The following is an 18,118-nucleotide window of genomic DNA, read 5'->3' on the forward strand; positions in this document are numbered from 1 at the left end:
GTGGATAGGTGATCGCCATTAGGAAGTACGCGGGTTCGAAACTATGACAGGGGGGGGGGGCAGTGGGCAGTGTAGCAACAAACGATCATGACATAGTCTGATTGCGTTTGCGCCCAAATCATAAATATTTTAATTTATATCCATTCTTATCCTATTGGTTTGAATACCGGTCTCATTTTAATTTCTATTACCCAGCATTATTTTGAACTGTCTTGAAGTTGTAGATCTATTTTGGAATTACACTACAGCCCCAGCCTATTCATTCATGTAGATAAATGCTATTGAAAGTGCTTGTCCGCCATACAAGGAGAAAGAGCCTTTACAATACATAGGGATAATACATCAACACAGGAATGCTTTAATAACACCTTTGGTAATCCTGTACAATGACAAAAAATATTACCAGTTATAACTTAACTGAATTTGTTATTTTTCATGTCCTTGTTGCTATGTCAGAAACACACTGCATATATAATTTGCCGATTCTGTATAACAGCTTGAAAAAGAAACGAAGATCTGTACCCCGATATTGTGTTTTACTAGTGCTAATACCTCCTTTCTTTATCTCATTTTGCATTGCAGCTTCTTTTTTTTAACCACTGTCTTTTTTAAAGCATTGAAGTTCTCACATACAATTATATTCTTCTCGCATTTACTTTGCAGCTTGGCCTATTTGTGTATTGAACGTGCATTTGAATAAAAGACGAACTATATATGCATGCATCTCCGAGGAAGCGAGGGTAGTTTCAATTCATCATGTCAGAAAGATTTGAGTAGTTTTTTTACGTATCTAATCTATTCAAATACCCCTGATGCCAGCTATTAATATCAGAATCGAATAGCCAAGCTTCCCTATATATTGGGGGAATTCTGAATAAAATAGACCGGTCCGGTTTTCTATTCATTATGCTATGTCAGGGAGCTAAGCCAGTTAGAGATGGGAAGAGAGAGAGAGAGGGGGAGAGAGAGAGAGAGAGAAGAGAGAGAGAGAGAGAGAGAGAGAGAGAGAGAGAGAGAGAGAGAGAGAGAGAGAGAGAGAGAGAGAGAGAGAGAGAGAGAGAGAGGAGAGAGAGTCGGGAGGGGGGGGGGGGGGCGGGGAGGGAGCCTGGGGAGGGAGCTCGGATCGAGTGAAATAGGGTCGGGGCGGGGTAATGTCTAAAAGACGGAAGAAAATATCGAAGTGGATATTATGCCGATGATGGTGGTGGTGACAATGATGATGATGGTGTTTATGATGAAATTAATGATCAGGACGATAATGATGAGGATGTATTATTTTTATAAAGAAGATGATGGTGATGTTGAGGAATTGTAAGATTGTAAGATTTTATTGACTCTATCGACCCCCTCTCGGGATATGAGAGTACAAACATATATACATATATTTTTTTAGGAATATGCATGACGACGATTAATATGATGATTGATGTTGTTGTTCAAGTTATTGTTACTGTTACTGATACCGGAGTGTTGGCTCAGTCAGTAGAGCGTCCGCCTCACAACCGGGAGGTCGTGGGTTCGAACCCCGGCCGCGTCATACCAAAAGACGTTAAAAGATGGGAGTTGTTGCTACCTTGTTTGGCGTTCAACAATAAGGGATAGAGCAACGTCGATCTGGCGCTGCTCAGTGGCTGCCGGGCTCACGATTAATTGGGCAAAAAGAATTTCCGTTTCGGTTTAATAAAATTTGGAGTGGACTATTAGGCTATTATTATTACTATTATTATTTATTATTATTATTATTTGCACTTTTTTGTTCTGTTTAAGATGTAATTGTTTATCAGTCTATTTTGTTTGTTATAGCCCTTAGAGACTTCGGTTGTAAGCGCTTTATAAGTAACGTTATTATTATTATTATCATCGTCATCAGCAGACTGTCTCTTACATTTTGTCTATTCAAAGAAAAGACAAAAAATGATTTGAAGACACCATACAATTTTGTGCTGCTAGATTTCGCAAGCTTACACGTGATTTCTGAATGCTGCGCATGCAACGTTGAAATTGTAAGTTTTTGTAATTAATGGCCAATATCATACGTCGGAATATACCATAGCCATAGTAATCTTATTTATAAAATTTATGTTTTAAATTTACTTGGTTTCTATTACGTGGAATATTGAACATTTATGAGCAAGGATATTTCAATGTAGTCCCACGTGGGGGTTAATGTGTACAGTCCACTGTGTAGTGTGTTAATCTCTTCAATCTTGAATCTACTTGTAGATATCATATCCAGACCTTTACCCGTAACTCGGCGTAGAGATACCCTACTGTAGCCCTACTAAAACATACACAAAATCTAAAAGGGCGCTGCACGTCCGAGGATAAAAAGTTCGTTCGCACAAATGAGGTTCGTCTTCGTAAACGCGGACGGATGTGTCTGCCAAAATTTAAGGGTCTGGATTTTCGCTGACGATTCTGATTTCTGATCCGTGCGTTGGTGATGCAATGAACAGGTTCCACGATGATTTTCTTAATGCATTTTACATTAAATTTGTACAGAGACTTTCACATGTTATGAGCGCTAGATCCTCGGAAGGACGGACAACCCATAAAAGTAAACTGTGGGTATTTTATTATCCTTTTTTCGCATTTCCAGCCCGCAGTTCAGGACAGGAACCCAAAACCTGCATAGCGCTGAAGAAAACAAATCATTATTATGCTATTTTAATCATTGTTTTCTCTGATCTTAACTGATTAGGATGGGCAGACGGTAAGAGAAAGATGGCGAGTACAATAGTGACGAGTTTGGCTTGGGTGAGGAGAGGAGTGGCCAAGGCTGTCCCAGACAAGGTAATCTTCTGAATTCTCTAGTCCCCATATGCTTAATACAGGGACAAGCCAGGTCCAGTAGGCAGTGAGGGGTTAACACTCAAAGACACTCTCTTTCTCTCTCTTTCTCTGTATCTTTTTACAGCTTGTGTACATGTCCTCCTCTCAAAGGAGTTGTTTATACAGAACACAATCATCAGTTTAAAGATAAAGTTGAGTTCTGGTCATGCGTTTGCATTGTAAAAGAAACAATGTGGAATTGATCAGGAAAAGTTTATTATGTAGCATATAAGTATTGGTGTGTACTGCTAGGTTCTGGAATGTATGGATTAGCAACTGATTTTCTAATGCTACAAAAACAATACTTGTTCATCTGTAGCAAATTCTTCAGATTTTCATGAACTACCTGAAAGGATTTAATAAAATCAGATGTGATATATCATACGGTAACCCACTTTTTCAAATTGTATTGAGTAACTGTTGCAAGAAAGGGACCACTCACAAATTTCCTGATGGTCTTGGAAGTACTGTCAAACCTGTCTATAGTGACAGCCCGAGGGAAACACAAAAAGTGGTCTTTGTAGACGGGTTCCTTTAGTGCATAATTCAATGAGAAACCATTTTCAAGGGAAACAACAAATGTGGCTTTTGTAGACAGGTGGTCACTAAAGCAGGTTAGACTGTATTTTCATTACAACAGTTTAACCTCTAAAATAACTTTGCATCCATTCAGATCGAGCTGTCCAAAGAGGAACTCAAGTTATTGATAGACGAAGGTCAAAGGTCATTGGGGGACCTCAATCTCAATGACGACGATGAGGAAGGGGATGAAGTGGTTGCCGAGGATACGGGAGATGGAGAGTGGGAGGATGTTGAGGGGACAGAAGGAGCAGAAGCAGGAGCTGGAGGAGCAGATGCGGCCGACAAATTCTACAAGATGGACGACTATGATGAAGAGCCAGATAGTAAGCATTTTTTTAACACTGCTTCTCTTTACCCGGGTTTATACATGTAGATTGCTACCCTGTAGGACTTTGATGTGTTGTAGTGGAGTTATTTAAATGCTTCAGATCCAAAGGTCATGGGTTTGATGTCCTTAGATTTTTGCAGTCAGACCGCAGCGCGCGCGTTAATGAGGCTGAAAGCTGATTTTTATTCAGCGATATCTGGCGATCACATAACATTTACGTCTGCTGAATTTCCATGCGCTTTTCAGTGAGATTTGTAGGGGTGTACATGTAGCTGCGTTTTTGGTCGTTAACTTCATTCAACATGGCAGCATGCAACGGAAAGTCACTCTCGAGATTTTCAGCATCAGTTTGATATGTAATTTGCCATATTTCGCAATTTGTAAACAATAATTTTCACAACTTTTATTGACGCTATTTTTGTAACATTTCAACTGCTGTTTTGACCCGGGAATTTCACTTTTGGTTCCTGACTTTGGGACAAAATAAATTTGTCCACTTTGAGATTCGTTCGAAAGATGAAAAGTCACTGATCAAAAATATGTCAAAACCTAATTGACGCAAAATCATGTTCTTTTTATAATCATAGTAATTAAGACCCTAAAAACCCGGAAATTACCAATTTGTTCTTTTTATGATAGCGCGAAATTGTGTGATTTCATACTCGTGCACGCTCGCCTTCTGAGCAATGGCAATGCATAACTGATTATTAAACTCAGGGAGCTCCGCCGCGCGATCGACTAGCCGAAAAAATTTAGAAAAATGATTAAAAAAGAAATACAGTAGATAAGAAACATCTACATGGCATGTGAAGTATTTGATCTCGGGTCCTTAGATTGTTGTCAAGACGGCTTACGCGCACGTGCATTACAGGCGCACGCCACAACGCATGGTTACCAAGATGTGTTATTCAGAATGTTAATAAACCAAAGCGAAACATATGTGACGTAGTTGACGTAGTTGACCAATCAGAACTCTCTATTATCACATCGGCAAAATTTACTACTTTTTTTAATTATTCATGAACATGAGCGTGATCTTTTTTGGTTCCTGACTTTGGGACAGCGTAAAATATAATAATTTTGATATCATTGTAACGAAAAATATTTATGCTTTATGCTGATTATAACATCTTCTTGACGCAAGAATGATTTCTATGTGAAAATTAGCCCTACTCTTTAGATAGATTTATCGTCGAAAAACCCCATTTTCAAGGCGAAATATCTATTTCCAAAATATATCTAACATGATTGTCATATAAGTATATAGAGAGTGCAACTTCTTATCTTTAAAATAAGACCCATTTCATGAGAAATGAACAATTATAAAGGCAAAAACTGCCGATCGGGAAGACCGTCTGCACTACTCATTACGTATGCGAGACACGTAAATTCTTGCATACGTGCTGAATAAAATAGAGGGTTTTCGCACCGGCTGCGGTCTGACTGGGGGGGCTTGAGAAGCCCCCCCCTCGACATTTTTCGCGATAATTTTTTAACGCAAGAAAATCTTGCACTGAAATTTTGTGACTTTTTTCTTTCGAGTCTTGCGCAACTTTTGAAAGAAATTTTTCGAAAATCGGACCTACCATTACAAAGTCACGTGTCCTTTTGTCTTCGCATGTCAGCCCGAAAATCGCTCATTTTTGTGATTTGTGTACAAAACATATGGAAATCTCATTTTTCAAATAAAGAGGTAAAACATTGGTTATTTGGTCTTGTTTAGATTTTAGCTGTTTATTTTGGGGTCAAAATAGTTGAATTATAGTTGGAAATGAAATAAAACAACAAAAACAATAAAATACATAAGTTAAAAAAACAAAGAAATACATAAGAAATTATCAAAACAATAGATAACATAAGGAATAACCCTGGTTTTTCAAATTTTTGTGCTGTATTATTATTCCAAATGGTCTAACAAATATATGTAGTGAGAAAGAATGCTTAAATATGAATAATGTCTGATTTATGGGCAAAAATGTGAATTTAATGACCTTATTTGCATAAATTACCATAAATATGCAAATGAGTGAATTTTTCAAAAAAATTGAAATTACCATAGTATTCTATACACTTCACTTGACATGTATGCAAATTTTCGCGGCGATTGGGCGTTTCACGGCCGAGATCATAGGGGGGGGGGGGCCTGAGAAGCCCCCCCCCCCCCCCCCCCCCCCCACCGGGCTATGCAGTTTCAAAATAGCCCGGGCTAAATAGGGTTAATACTTAAGCACATTTTCTTCCATGCCACTTGCATTCTTGATTGTTTTTTTGTTTTTTCCTAGTTCCTGATGTCCATGGTTCTGGGTTTCACAACTTTGCTGTCTACGCTGATAACAATGATGATCCTTACATCACACTCAAAGAAGATAGAGTAAGTCCTTTCTCTGCATCTTACGCTTTTCCTATTTAAGTGGCTGGATTGCCATCAAGTGACATTCAGTAATTTGATAATGCAGAGTGGTATTAAAGCCATACTGTACTGGGGGGGGGGGGGGTGTCTGATTTAAAGGGATAGTTAAGTTCTTGTTTAAGACCTCAAATGCCTTCAAAGTGCATGGTTATTGCTCTTATTCTTATTCTTAATCATGACATTTCTAGTGCCCTTTTAGAACCTAAAATTGCTAGGAAGGTAACTTTAGACCCCAAAATGTGTGAAATATAGATTAAATACGATCATACTAACTCAGCTCAGCTCCACTTTCCAAAAAATATGGTGACCGTTAATTAATAATAACAATACACGGACAGGCTGGCTGTACGTATTATAACCATCTTCAAAAAACCAACATTAGCATTTGCTGGAATTAAACATATCAAATGAAGATAATTTTGTCATTTTAATTGTATGTTCTCTCAAATTTGACACTCAGTTTTTCATTATCTCACAAAAAAATATATTTTGCGTAATTCTGCAACAAAATTCAACTATCCCTTTAAATTTCCTTTTTTTTTCTTGATCTTGCTTTAAATAGGAGGAAAGGGATGAGAGAGAAGATACAAATATCAAGCCCACTGACAACATGATCGTGATTGGAAAGGCCTTGGAAGACTTCACAAACCTAGAGGTTTACGGTAAGAATGAATCGTGATTTGGAAAAGATGGCTTGTATTGCGGATTTGTCATCCCTTTTCTGGCCATCTCCCTTTATTTTATAGACCACAAGAAAACTAAAAAATGGGGTGACTTTTGTGACGAGATCTGTGATCTCCAAATGTGTTGGGTGGACAGAAAAAGAAACTGTAGGGATGATATGCTCAAGTAGTCATTGAGGCTCTTATGAACTTCCTTTAATTGCTGAAGATTTAGATTATGTATAAAACAAACCTCCTTAGAAAAGCTTTAAAAAGTTGATTCACCATCTATGTTTTCATTGTAAGTATATTACACTTCAAATAGTAAATAAATGAATTGTCAAAGAACCTCCTTTGTTCTGTCAATTCAGAGGTCATTTTGAAATCATACATTTAAATGTTAACCTGTGAAAAGCAAACACCATGAATGTTTTTGTGCCTTCCTTGACATTTAGGAAAAATGTTTTTGGTAGACCAATAACAGTTATTTGATTTCTTTTCCGCAGTTTACAATGAAGAAGAGGGTGTCCTGTATGTACATCATGACGTTCTGCTTTCATCATTTCCTCTGGCTTTAGAGTGGTTGAACTTTGACCCCTTAGAACAACAACCAGGTAAGAACAGGTGGGCATTTCACAAAGATTTTAAGTTGAACTTATCTCTAAGTTGGACTTAAAAATTATGGAAAGCCGTTAGCATCTTTGAAAATATTTTGTAAAATTTATTTTGAAAGGCATAAAATGTTGATTCAAATCATTCATATTTTCTATCATCAAGGAGGTTTTTATGTTATGGATGTGGAATTTATAAAAAGTCTAAAATACTTGAATTTCTGCTTTTGAATATATTTCATTTTAAGGCTCCAGTGGCTGTCCATAATTTTGAAGTCCAACTTAGTGTCAAGTTCTACTTAAGATCTTTGTGAAACACCCCCCTGGAAGGGAGGGCAGTCTCAAAGGGTTATTTACATCTTCATTACATTTCATCTTTATTCACAAAACCATGGTAAAAACACATTACATGTATAAATATATCATAATGGGTAATTCCATAAATTAGGGACACACTTTGAGATATTTTTTGTGTCCCTGTTACATAAGGAACCCACACGTATTTGTGGCTCTGAGTAAAGACTTGAATAATGGAGTGAGATTATAAAGTGATTTCCAAGCATGATATTGCATCCTCATACCTAAAATCACTTAACAATCTCACTCCACTATTTAAGTCTTTACTTAGAGCCACAAATACATGTGGGTTCCTTAGGTTAGTGGGACACCAAAAATGTCACAAAGTGGGTCACTAATTTATGGAATTACCCATAAATCTGATGGTTAAAGAAAGTACAAAGTTGCATAAAATAATATAGTAATACATAAGAGTATTTGGGGTAAATGAAATTGTGTTGTACAATTGAAATTGTTTGCGAGGCACACCTAAAAAGGCCAAGAGGTCTGTGGGCAAGGTGGCATTTAATTTACGAGATATAAAGTTTGTAATTCAGTCGATGATCGTGTCTCATCCCAAACAGAAGGTTTATCGTGGGAAAGGTGAACATGAAATGGAAGCTTTTCTCATACTTTTTGTTATTTCCATGTGGAACAAAGATCTGTAAGGTAATGTCTCCCACAAAAGTGTAGGCTCTTGGAAATGTGTAAAACTTTTTGATGTACCCATTTTTTATGCCACATATTAGTGGGTGTAGTCCCATAAACCTGTCTCTGTGTCCAGCGCTTTTAACTTTGTGTGATTCTTAGCAATACTGAGTCAACTTGTTCTCGTTCCGACTATTCCAACCCCTTACCCCCCCCCCCCCCCCAAGACTTTCATTTGCACTCTGTAATCAATTCTCTGACAATAATGCCTAGTTTTGTATTGTCAAAGTGAATTCACACCACCAGTACTCAGCTTTATCTTTAAATACCCACAAGTAGACATAGGTCGTGAATGTATCAAAAAGCAAACAGGTGGAAAAAAGAAAGAACCCCCCCCCCCCCCCCCCCCCCCCCCACAAACAAAAAAAATGTAGTACTGCTAAATGATAATAAGTGCTGTTGGAAATATTTCAAAGTTGGATGAAAAATGTAGTAATGAGCGGCTGTGATTGGTGTATTTTGCAGGTAACCTTATCGCCGTGGGTAACATGACACCTGTAATCGATGTATGGGATCTTGATATCATGAACGCAGTAGAGCCAGCCTTCAGCCTGGGCAAGAAGTTCAAGAAGAAATCAAAACAGGTCGGTTAATAATAATTGTAAAACCAATAGATTTAAGAATAACCCTAATCCCTATTGTGTTGGCATCTTAAAATTATTTATTATTCATAAAAGTAACTTTCATGCATGTTGTATATGTTTTATGATATTTAATGATGCTGCCTATTATATGTATGAATGTATCCAGTGTATAACAGTTTTTTCAACACTACATTCTATAGGGAAAAATGAGTATGGTAAAACCGGTGACTCAAAGATTTATACTCTTGAGGTCCTTCATGATCAATTTGTAGCCCAATTTTTTTTAGGGCTTCAATTTTACACCATATCATAGACACTGATAACACGTAGGGCCGTGCATTTCGGATTTAACGTTGTTAAACGATGCCTTTTAAATGTTTATTTACATTAACGCTGTCCTAGATCTGCCCTGGAATCCTCTGCCCTTGGTCTCATTTTTTTGCTTGTATCCATACCAACTTGGTATCAGGGTGGACTTCTTCTTAGAACATAAATTTTAAACGACATCAATTTTTACGGCAGAAAACTTTGTGAATCGCAAAACTTCCTTCCTTGTGTCAGTTGTGATTAAATTGTTCTGCAGCATGATCATTTTGTGAGTCTATATCTGTACTATTCACAAAAATATTAAATGATGAATGTTTGTTGTCCAAATGAACAGAAGCCTACTGCACCCTCACTCAATGGTCACATTGACGCTGTCCTAGATCTGTCCTGGAACCGTCATCTTGGTCACGGCTTGGCCAGCGCTTCAGCCGATGAATCCATCTTACTCTGGGATATGAGTCAGAGCAAGGCTATATCACTACTACAAAGACATACAGATAAGGTAAGCATCCTAGGCACTTCTCCATCTCATGGAGCGTTGCAAGAAGGTTGCAATTGATTGCAAGTTGCAAAATTTGCAACTCAACTTTCATGCAAAGCCCCAAAAGTCTCCTAAATTTCCTAGGATTTTGCTAGGATTAAAGTTTTAACAATTAAATTAAGTTAAGTAGATGTAGCTTTTTACTCCCCCCCCCCCCCCTCTCTCTCTCTCTTACTACTGGGGCGTTTAAAAAAAGTTGAGTTGCGATCAATTGCAAGGCTTACGCTTGATTTTGGGGATTTGTAACGCCCCATTAAAGGTCTTACAAGCGACCACATTTATGGGCTCTCCCGTTTTCTGTTAATTTAAGTGTCTTTTTGTGATCTTCATGGTTTTTATTTACACCAGCGGAAAAAGTTTATACCAGGAACCTACTGGAAATTTTCTGCGTTGTTTCATGCATCAATTATAAATTTTTTATTGAAAAAGTGATGAGATACTTTGGAGGAAAGTGCTTTATAAGCACATTTTAAATATATTATCATTGTTATTAATCATAAAATCAGTGTTCCAAAGACATAAAGATAAGGTATTTATTCTCTTTATTCATTCAAAATGATATTCAGAAGAAAAAAATTCTTGCTTCGCAACATTATGTTGCATCATGCATAATTAACAATCAAATTGATAAAAAATTACAAGAAACATACAGTACATTCACGTTCTAAAGAATAAATTACATGAGTGATGCTTGAAAATAAAATTGATAATATACCATGAAGTAAAAGTGAAAGATAAATACACTGCAAGGAAACTACGGTATATGCAGTCCTTATTAAACGTAATTACATAAGGTAAAAAAAGGCAAAATTTGAGTCTAATCATTTATTGTCCTTTCTTGTAGGTTCAAACTCTGGAGTGGCATCCCTTTGAAATGCAGTCATTACTCAGCGGCGGGTTTGATGGGTGAGTAAAACTAGCAGTGAAAAAGGCTAAACAGCCAAGATTAAGTTTTCTCCAAGAATATAAGGAGAAAAGTGCTTAGTTGTAGAGGATCAATATTTTGTCTTGTGGATATATTTCTTCCTTCTGCTGCAACTAATGGACTAATGAGGAATTAACACGGGTGTTGTTAGGATCAAGCCTCTTTTGTTGACTTCAGAGAAGCCAATTACTGTTCTTCATCTGACAATCTAACAGAGGCAGATCAAAAATCTCTTCATTAGACTGAATAGGGGTTCTTAGTCCTCTATTCAGGTCGAAGTTTTGAGACATGAAAAAAAAAAACCAAAAAACGAGTGAAATGGAATCAATTATTTCCTGTGCGAGAGTGGCCTTTAAGAGGAAGTTCACCCTGATATTAAGTTGGTTTAATAGGAGCAGAAAAATAAGAGGAACAGATATAAAGTGAAAGTTGGAAACACAACAAATTGGCAGCTCTGACATATCTTGCGAGGTTCCCTCCCATTTGCTCTGTACTAAAAAATAAAAAAATACAAATAAATTTCTTTTTCCCTAAAGAAATATTCAATCATACATGCACCCTGAATATAATTATTGCAAATATGTTTCTATACAACCCATGTATGAAACAATTCTTATTCTGTCATCAATGACAGAGAAAAATGAGAGTCTATGACATTTCTGTACAGAGCACATTGGAGAGGACCTAGCAAGATATGTGACAGTATTGCCAATTTGTGTTTCACGAAATACTGATAATTGATATTTACATTAATCTGACATGAAATTTAACATAAGGAGAACCAGAAGTAAAGTTTATCTTCAATGCTTAATTTTATTTTGCTTGTTCACCCTGTACAGGAGAATCAATGTTTATGATTGCCGAAGCGAAGACAGCTTCAAGACGTGGTCGGTAGAGGGAGAGATAGAGAGGGTCCTGTGGAACCACTTCCAACCTTATAACTTCCTGGTAAGTGTTTGCGATCGTCATTAGAAGATGTCCTACCAAACTTACAGTTAACATTCAGATATGGGCCCCTAAAGAGTTGCGATTGATTTGGATCAATCACAAGTTTGCAGTCTCCTATCCTTATGTACATAGTACATAGCTGCGATGAGTATCGACTCTTTATAAGACGGACCCTGATGATGGAATATAATGATATTGGAGCACGTAGAGGTGTCGTGGTCGAGTGGATATGTCACCAGACTGTCGATCACAAGGTCCGCGGTTCGAGTCCCGCCGCGGCACTAATGTCCTTTGGCAAGACATTGATCTACATTTGCCACACTCAACCCAGGTGTTGTAAATGGGTACCTGGCAGGAATTAATTCCTTGAAATGCTAGAGCGCCGTATGAAGCCAGGAGTGTCACGTATGACAGACATGAGTGCTATTCAAGAACCCACTATTATTTGATTTGATTTGATTTGATTTATTTATTTCTGTTTGATTTTCTTTTTCTTTTGCATTTTTACAAATATATAACAAACAAATATTGCAAATTTACACATGACAAAAGAATAAATGTAGAATAAGGTAAGGCTGGGTGTAACTAATCGAGAACATCAAACAGGAGGGTTGACAAAATAAGCAAAGCTTGATAGTATGACTACCCTCAAAGGATACATAATAATACAAATATGGAGGAACAAAATATTGGTAAAAAGGGGGAAAAGACAGAAAAAAGAAGAGAAAAGAAAGAGGGGATGCACATCAATATTCACAGACTTATGTGGAAGTTGGATTATTATTATTATTATTATTATTATTATTAGACTACGGCACCTCTACATATAAATATGCTTGCTTTTTTTCTCTCAGTGTCCTAGAGCCATTCGGCAATGTTCAACCAATACATTTTGTTATCAATTCACAGGCAAGTACAGACAAGGGCTACGTGTATAACTACGACATCCGTACAGACAAGCCTCTATTCACATTGCATGCTCATGAGAAGGCTACGACAGGGATCTCACTGAGCCACACAGTCCCTGACCTCCTAGTGACCTGCTCGGCGGACAACTCCTATAAAGTCTGGGATACACAGGTAGGTTCTTGATGAAATTGCTTTCTTACACTCTCTTTCTCTCTTTCTTTCTCTCTCTCTCTCTTTCTCTCTATATCTGTCTATGGCTTTTTATTTCTCTGTCTCTTTCTCCCTGTCTATGTCTCTCTCTCTCTCGCTTTTTCTTTGTCTTTCTTTGTCTTTCTCTCTGTATCTGTTTCTGTCTCTCCCTTTTTGTCTCTTGCTTTCTCTGTCTCTGTCTCCGTCTGTCTCTCTGTCTCTGTCTCTGTCTGTCTCTCTTTCTCTGTCTCTTTTTCTGCTTTTGTCTCCCTCATATGTACCTGGTCTCCGAGTGAGACACAAATGTACAGCAAATCAAAAATGTCCTTGCAATATCCTCTCATATCTAGTGCAAGACTTTGTGTTGTGCATGTACGCTATACCAGGTCCGGTCTTACAAAGAGTTGCGATTGATCCGAATCAATCACAAGTCCTCCAATCGATTCCAAGTTTACGGTCTCCTATATATCTCTTATGTACATAATTGCGATTGATATCAATTGTAAATAACTTGCAATTCATATCAACTATATATCATTCGTCATTCTCCCTCTTTCTTTCTCCATAGGATAACAAACCAGGTCTAGTGGTCTCCAAGGATCCCAAGATGGGCATCATAAACAGCGCCATCTTCTGTCCTGAATCTCCATTCCTCGTCGCTATGGGAGGTGAGAGGGACAGCCTGCGTCTCATGGACCTATCCGATCATGCACCTGGTGAGTTCATGGTCATGTCACATTTTTCTTGTTTAACCCTTACTGTACTGGGCTATTTTGAGCACCCCGTGACTGAGGGGGGGGGGGGGGGGGCCTGGGAGGCCCCCCCCCCCCCCCCCCCTATGATCTCGGCCGTCGAAAGTCCGATGAACACGAAAATTTGCATGTTTGTAGATATTTATGTAATATTATTGTATGTATTGGGTTTTTACAGACGTGTATCAATCAGATATGATTATTTACGTCTGGGACCGACCTTTAAACGTCACCATCCGAAAGACGTGACTCAGTTTCGAACCTGCGTCCTCGGCTGAATCAGTTTGTAACTTCCACTTTTTAGCTGGATTACAGGCGCACGCCACAACGCCTAGTTGTAAGGAACAAGATGGTATAATTAGTTTTTTCCTAATATGCAAGTTTTTGTCGTTATAGCCTAATTAATTATGCAAAATGCTAATTTTATGCACTTTACAGAAAACTACAAATTTGTCTGTAGACTTGTGAAGAATGTTGAAAATGTATTGAATAAATGTTTCCTTCATCTGAAATTCACGAGGTTACATGATTTTTATGATATTTGAAAATGCATAAGTTAATTTGCATAAATTATGAATATGCATTCATGAATATCAAATCTGGAAATATACAGTGAACTAGAATCATGACAAAAATTGTCAGACTCCACTTTTTTAATGTTAATTGAAACTCATTATTCATATGAAACTTCTTTTCTAACACAAAATATTTATTTTGATGTAATTAATAATGATAGTTATGCAAATTTGATGAGTTTTTCAAATATTTTTTTTCTTTTGTATTTTATTGTTTTTATTTCTTATTATATCTATTGTTTTATTTCTAATGTATTCTTTTGTTCTGAAATACATCAAGTTACTTTGAGAAACATATACAAGCAATTTGATATCAATTCATATCTCCCAAATACATCTAAACCTGTATTGTACATGAATATAGGCAATTATAGCATATTTTTGATGACATGCGCATACTAATTGTTATGTAACACCTCACAGGTATATACAATTTCGACGAAAATGGTATCAAAATGTGCGTAAGACTTGAGGGAAAAAAGTTATGAAACGACAATTCAAAATTCCAAGCGGTTGCGGCGCAATCTTCGAAAATGTCGAGGAGGCAGTGCAGTAAGGGTTAAAGCCCAATTGTACTACTTGTAGTTACTTGCTCTCTCTTTATAGATAACAATGCCTAATCGGTGACAATTGGCCCCCAATGATCCCCTTTTTCTTATGCTAATTGAGAGCCGATTTGATGAGATAACCACCTGTCAGTGACCACGCAGGGAGGTCTAATCCCTCCTGGCCTAACTAGTGCAGATAAACTTGAATAAAGAATAGCTTATACAAAAATTCGTTTTTGAGCTCATAATTGACTGAAAAGATTATATTGTTTCATTGATGAGTACCAATGCCAGGAATGGTTAGAGGGACTAGTGGCATGAACAGCCCGCCATAGTTCAAGTCCAACTCAAGTCGATCTTAGTCTTTGGGAAACACCTCCCAGGATATATTGTTTTGTACATCTGATTTTAGCGAGGTGTGATATGTAGTAGAGATCATGTTGTCAGACAATTCTGAGGTTTATCACTTAACGTTCTCTCACTTTTGTTTCCTTTGTCCAGTTGTGAAGCGATTTGCAGACAGGCAAAGAGAACCGGTCCTCCCCCACCCATCAGAGATAGCATACAGAGGTCAAAGTTCACAAGAGGGTGAAGCTGATGCAGCCACTGCCGAGGCGGATACCATGGAGACGGCATCAGAGACATCATCGACAACGTCGTCGAAAAGCGGAAAGAGGAAAAGGAAGAAGAAGAAGAAAACCCAAACCCAAGAGCCCAGCGACTGAAGTTCCGACAGGGTTGGGACTCGAGATAAATTGTGGACTATTTATGAAAGAAAGGTCATCTATACTCAATGTTAAAGACACTGAAAACTGTTGGAGTGGCTACCTCTGTAGAAAGGGCATGAAGAAAAGAAGAAGAGTAATACTCAAGAATCCTGTGGCTGGAGTCATTATAGACTATTTATGAGGCAAATGTCTTCTGTACTATGTTCAAACTGTCGTTATCGTCACCTCTTATAATGGTCAACTGGCTATAAAGTAGGCACCTACATATATATTATCTCCCTTGAAGAAGAAGAAATGTATGAGGTAGAACTTCTCTTGAAAGGCCACTTCCCTGTTGTGGTCACTTTTAAAGTTGCTCAAGCATGGGTATATAGAGGGCAGCACTCGGACATACAGACGCGAGCGTAGTACCCACTGGCTCAGTATTACGTAGTGATCGCCAAGTTGCCTACTTCACGAACGACTATATACCCACTCATGAACATCTTTAATGTTTCCCTTGAGGAGGAACTGTGTTTTAGAACCTGTATAGAAAGGACACCTATCTCCATTGGGCTCGTAAACTGTTCCCCTATAGGTGGCCTTCATTATACAGGTCTCATCCCACTATGAGAACAGGAACAGTTTTCTCTCATCTGTTTTCATGTTCATGTTCCTATCTGCATGATTTCATCCTGTTTTCATTTTATCGAGGGGAATTTTTTTAAATTCAAAATCATAATTTAAAACAATATTTTAAATTTTGGTGAAAATCATGTTTTATAATTATTTTTAAAATTTTATAATGAGCAATTACCCCTGCCTATCATAATTATATGCTACTTTTATTCTATTCTAGGTTTTGATACTTAGATTTTACATACTTAATTATCTACATTTTTACAAATCATAATTTTATTTGTGAAATATCATGCATTTTTATTGATGTCGTAATGTTGGAAACTGATCACCACAAAGTCAAGAATTGATCGATGCAATGTAATATTGTATGTTTAGCAAGAAGAGGGACTTGACAAGAAAATAGGTTAGTGAAATAGTGGTAGAAAATTCTCAACCCTTTTCCCCTAGGCCCCTTCCTCCCCCCCCCCCCCCCAAAAAAAAGTAATATGTATTCATTTATTTGAATATGTGAATTAAATGTTTACACACGATGCCATGTGACTGATTTCTTGTATATTGAACAAGCGTGAGATTTCATGTGAATTAAAAAGTTGTTTGTGCTCCTTATACAGTCAAACCTGCTTTAATGACCACCTGTCTACAAAGAGCATATTTTTGTTTCCCTTGAAAATGGTTTCTCATTGAAACATGTACTAAAGGAACCTGTCTACAAAGACCACTTTTTGTATTTCCCTTGGGCGGTCGCTATAGACAGGTTTGACTGTACTATGAAAGTACTAACGCATGAATGATATTTTGACCATGTGACAGCTAGAGAGGATATTAAAGAAACTCAAATATATTCAAACACGTATTATCATGATGTGCTGCTTTGGAGATATTTGTACTACGAGAAAAGTGAAGACTAAAAGGGAGAAGAGAAAAAGATATATATGTGACTGAGAAAGGCGATAAGACACAGAGAGATAAAAGAAATAGAGGTGGAAATATGGGCATTGCCGAGAGAGAGAGAGAGAGAGAGAGAGAGGGGGGGGGGGGGGGGGGGGGGGGAGAGAATTAGGAAGAATGGGAGAGAAGAGGGAGAAAATGAGAGAGAGAGGATGATTGAGAGGGAGAAACCTGCCAAGTGCAGAGCTTTATTGTGTATGGCCCTGTGACAACTCGGACGTTCTTTTGTAATCTTAAGACTACTGAGGGTAGGCAAGGAAGGGAGAGCACACATAAAGGCAAACACCATAAAAAAAGGAAGAAAGATATAGAGAACAAATGATATACAATCGACGAAGAAATGGATGAATTAGAACTAGAATGAGCAGATATTTTGTGTTAGTACTGTTTGGAGAAAACGGAGGGGAAAAAGAGTAATTTAAAAAATGCACTACCAGATCCCAGTCTAAATAAATTTACAAAGTAACGTAGATCACCCTAGGTAACTGCGATAGCAACAAACAGGGTCTCTTTGACATCTTGGATACAGTTGCAAGAAAATAAGGGGAGTGATAATGGAAAAGTTTGAGCAGAGAAAAATATAGAATGAGAAAAGATAAGGGATAGAAAAGAAAAAGATAGGCAGACATGTACAGTTGAAGATTTAAAAAAGAAAGAATGATAAAGTAAGGGAGCGTGTAGCGAGGGAAATATAGGAGGGGAGAGAGAGAGGGGGAGGGAGAGATATAGATAGATAGAGAGGGAGGGAGAGGGAGAAAGAGGGAGAGAGAGAGCAAACAAATTAGCCCTCACTTGCGAAAGACCTGCCCTGCAGGTTTTAGACAAAGCAAATATACATGAATACCACAAAACCATAAAAGTTCTTCCAACTCTATACACTGACAAAGGAACAAATCTCTTCAATCGCATATAAGACGTGTGTTAAGAAGAAATGCGATTATTGCTTGGTAACTGGTGACCATAATTATGTAGCACGGACTAATTTTTAGTGTCTATTTTAGGGGGCCAATTAGGAGGACAGGGGCACACACATTGCCCCATGTGGAGTAGGGGA

The 18,118-nt window shown here is 37.7% G+C and overlaps 1 protein-coding gene across 1 annotated transcript; it reads left to right on the plus strand.

Annotated features, from left to right (window-relative positions):
- The first annotated feature begins 1,941 nt into the window (after positions 1 to 1,941).
- LOC583947 (periodic tryptophan protein 1 homolog) lies at positions 1,942 to 15,990 on the plus strand. The gene is made up of 13 exons (XM_030990643.1): positions 1,942 to 2,003; positions 2,702 to 2,793; positions 3,506 to 3,737; positions 6,025 to 6,113; positions 6,715 to 6,814; positions 7,321 to 7,428; positions 8,935 to 9,053; positions 9,715 to 9,882; positions 10,766 to 10,827; positions 11,686 to 11,794; positions 12,704 to 12,874; positions 13,461 to 13,608; positions 15,269 to 15,990. The coding sequence occupies exons 2-13, from the start codon at positions 2,725 to 2,727 to the stop codon at positions 15,490 to 15,492; spliced, it is 1,599 nt and encodes a 532-aa protein (XP_030846503.1). The 5' UTR covers positions 1,942 to 2,003; positions 2,702 to 2,724; the 3' UTR covers positions 15,493 to 15,990.
- Positions 15,991 to 18,118: the final 2,128 nt, after the last annotated feature.

This window comes from Strongylocentrotus purpuratus, unplaced genomic scaffold (assembly GCF_000002235.5).
Source record: "Strongylocentrotus purpuratus isolate Spur 01 unplaced genomic scaffold, Spur_5.0 spur5_contig_844, whole genome shotgun sequence".
NCBI classification, from domain to species: domain Eukaryota; kingdom Metazoa; phylum Echinodermata; class Echinoidea; order Camarodonta; family Strongylocentrotidae; genus Strongylocentrotus; species Strongylocentrotus purpuratus.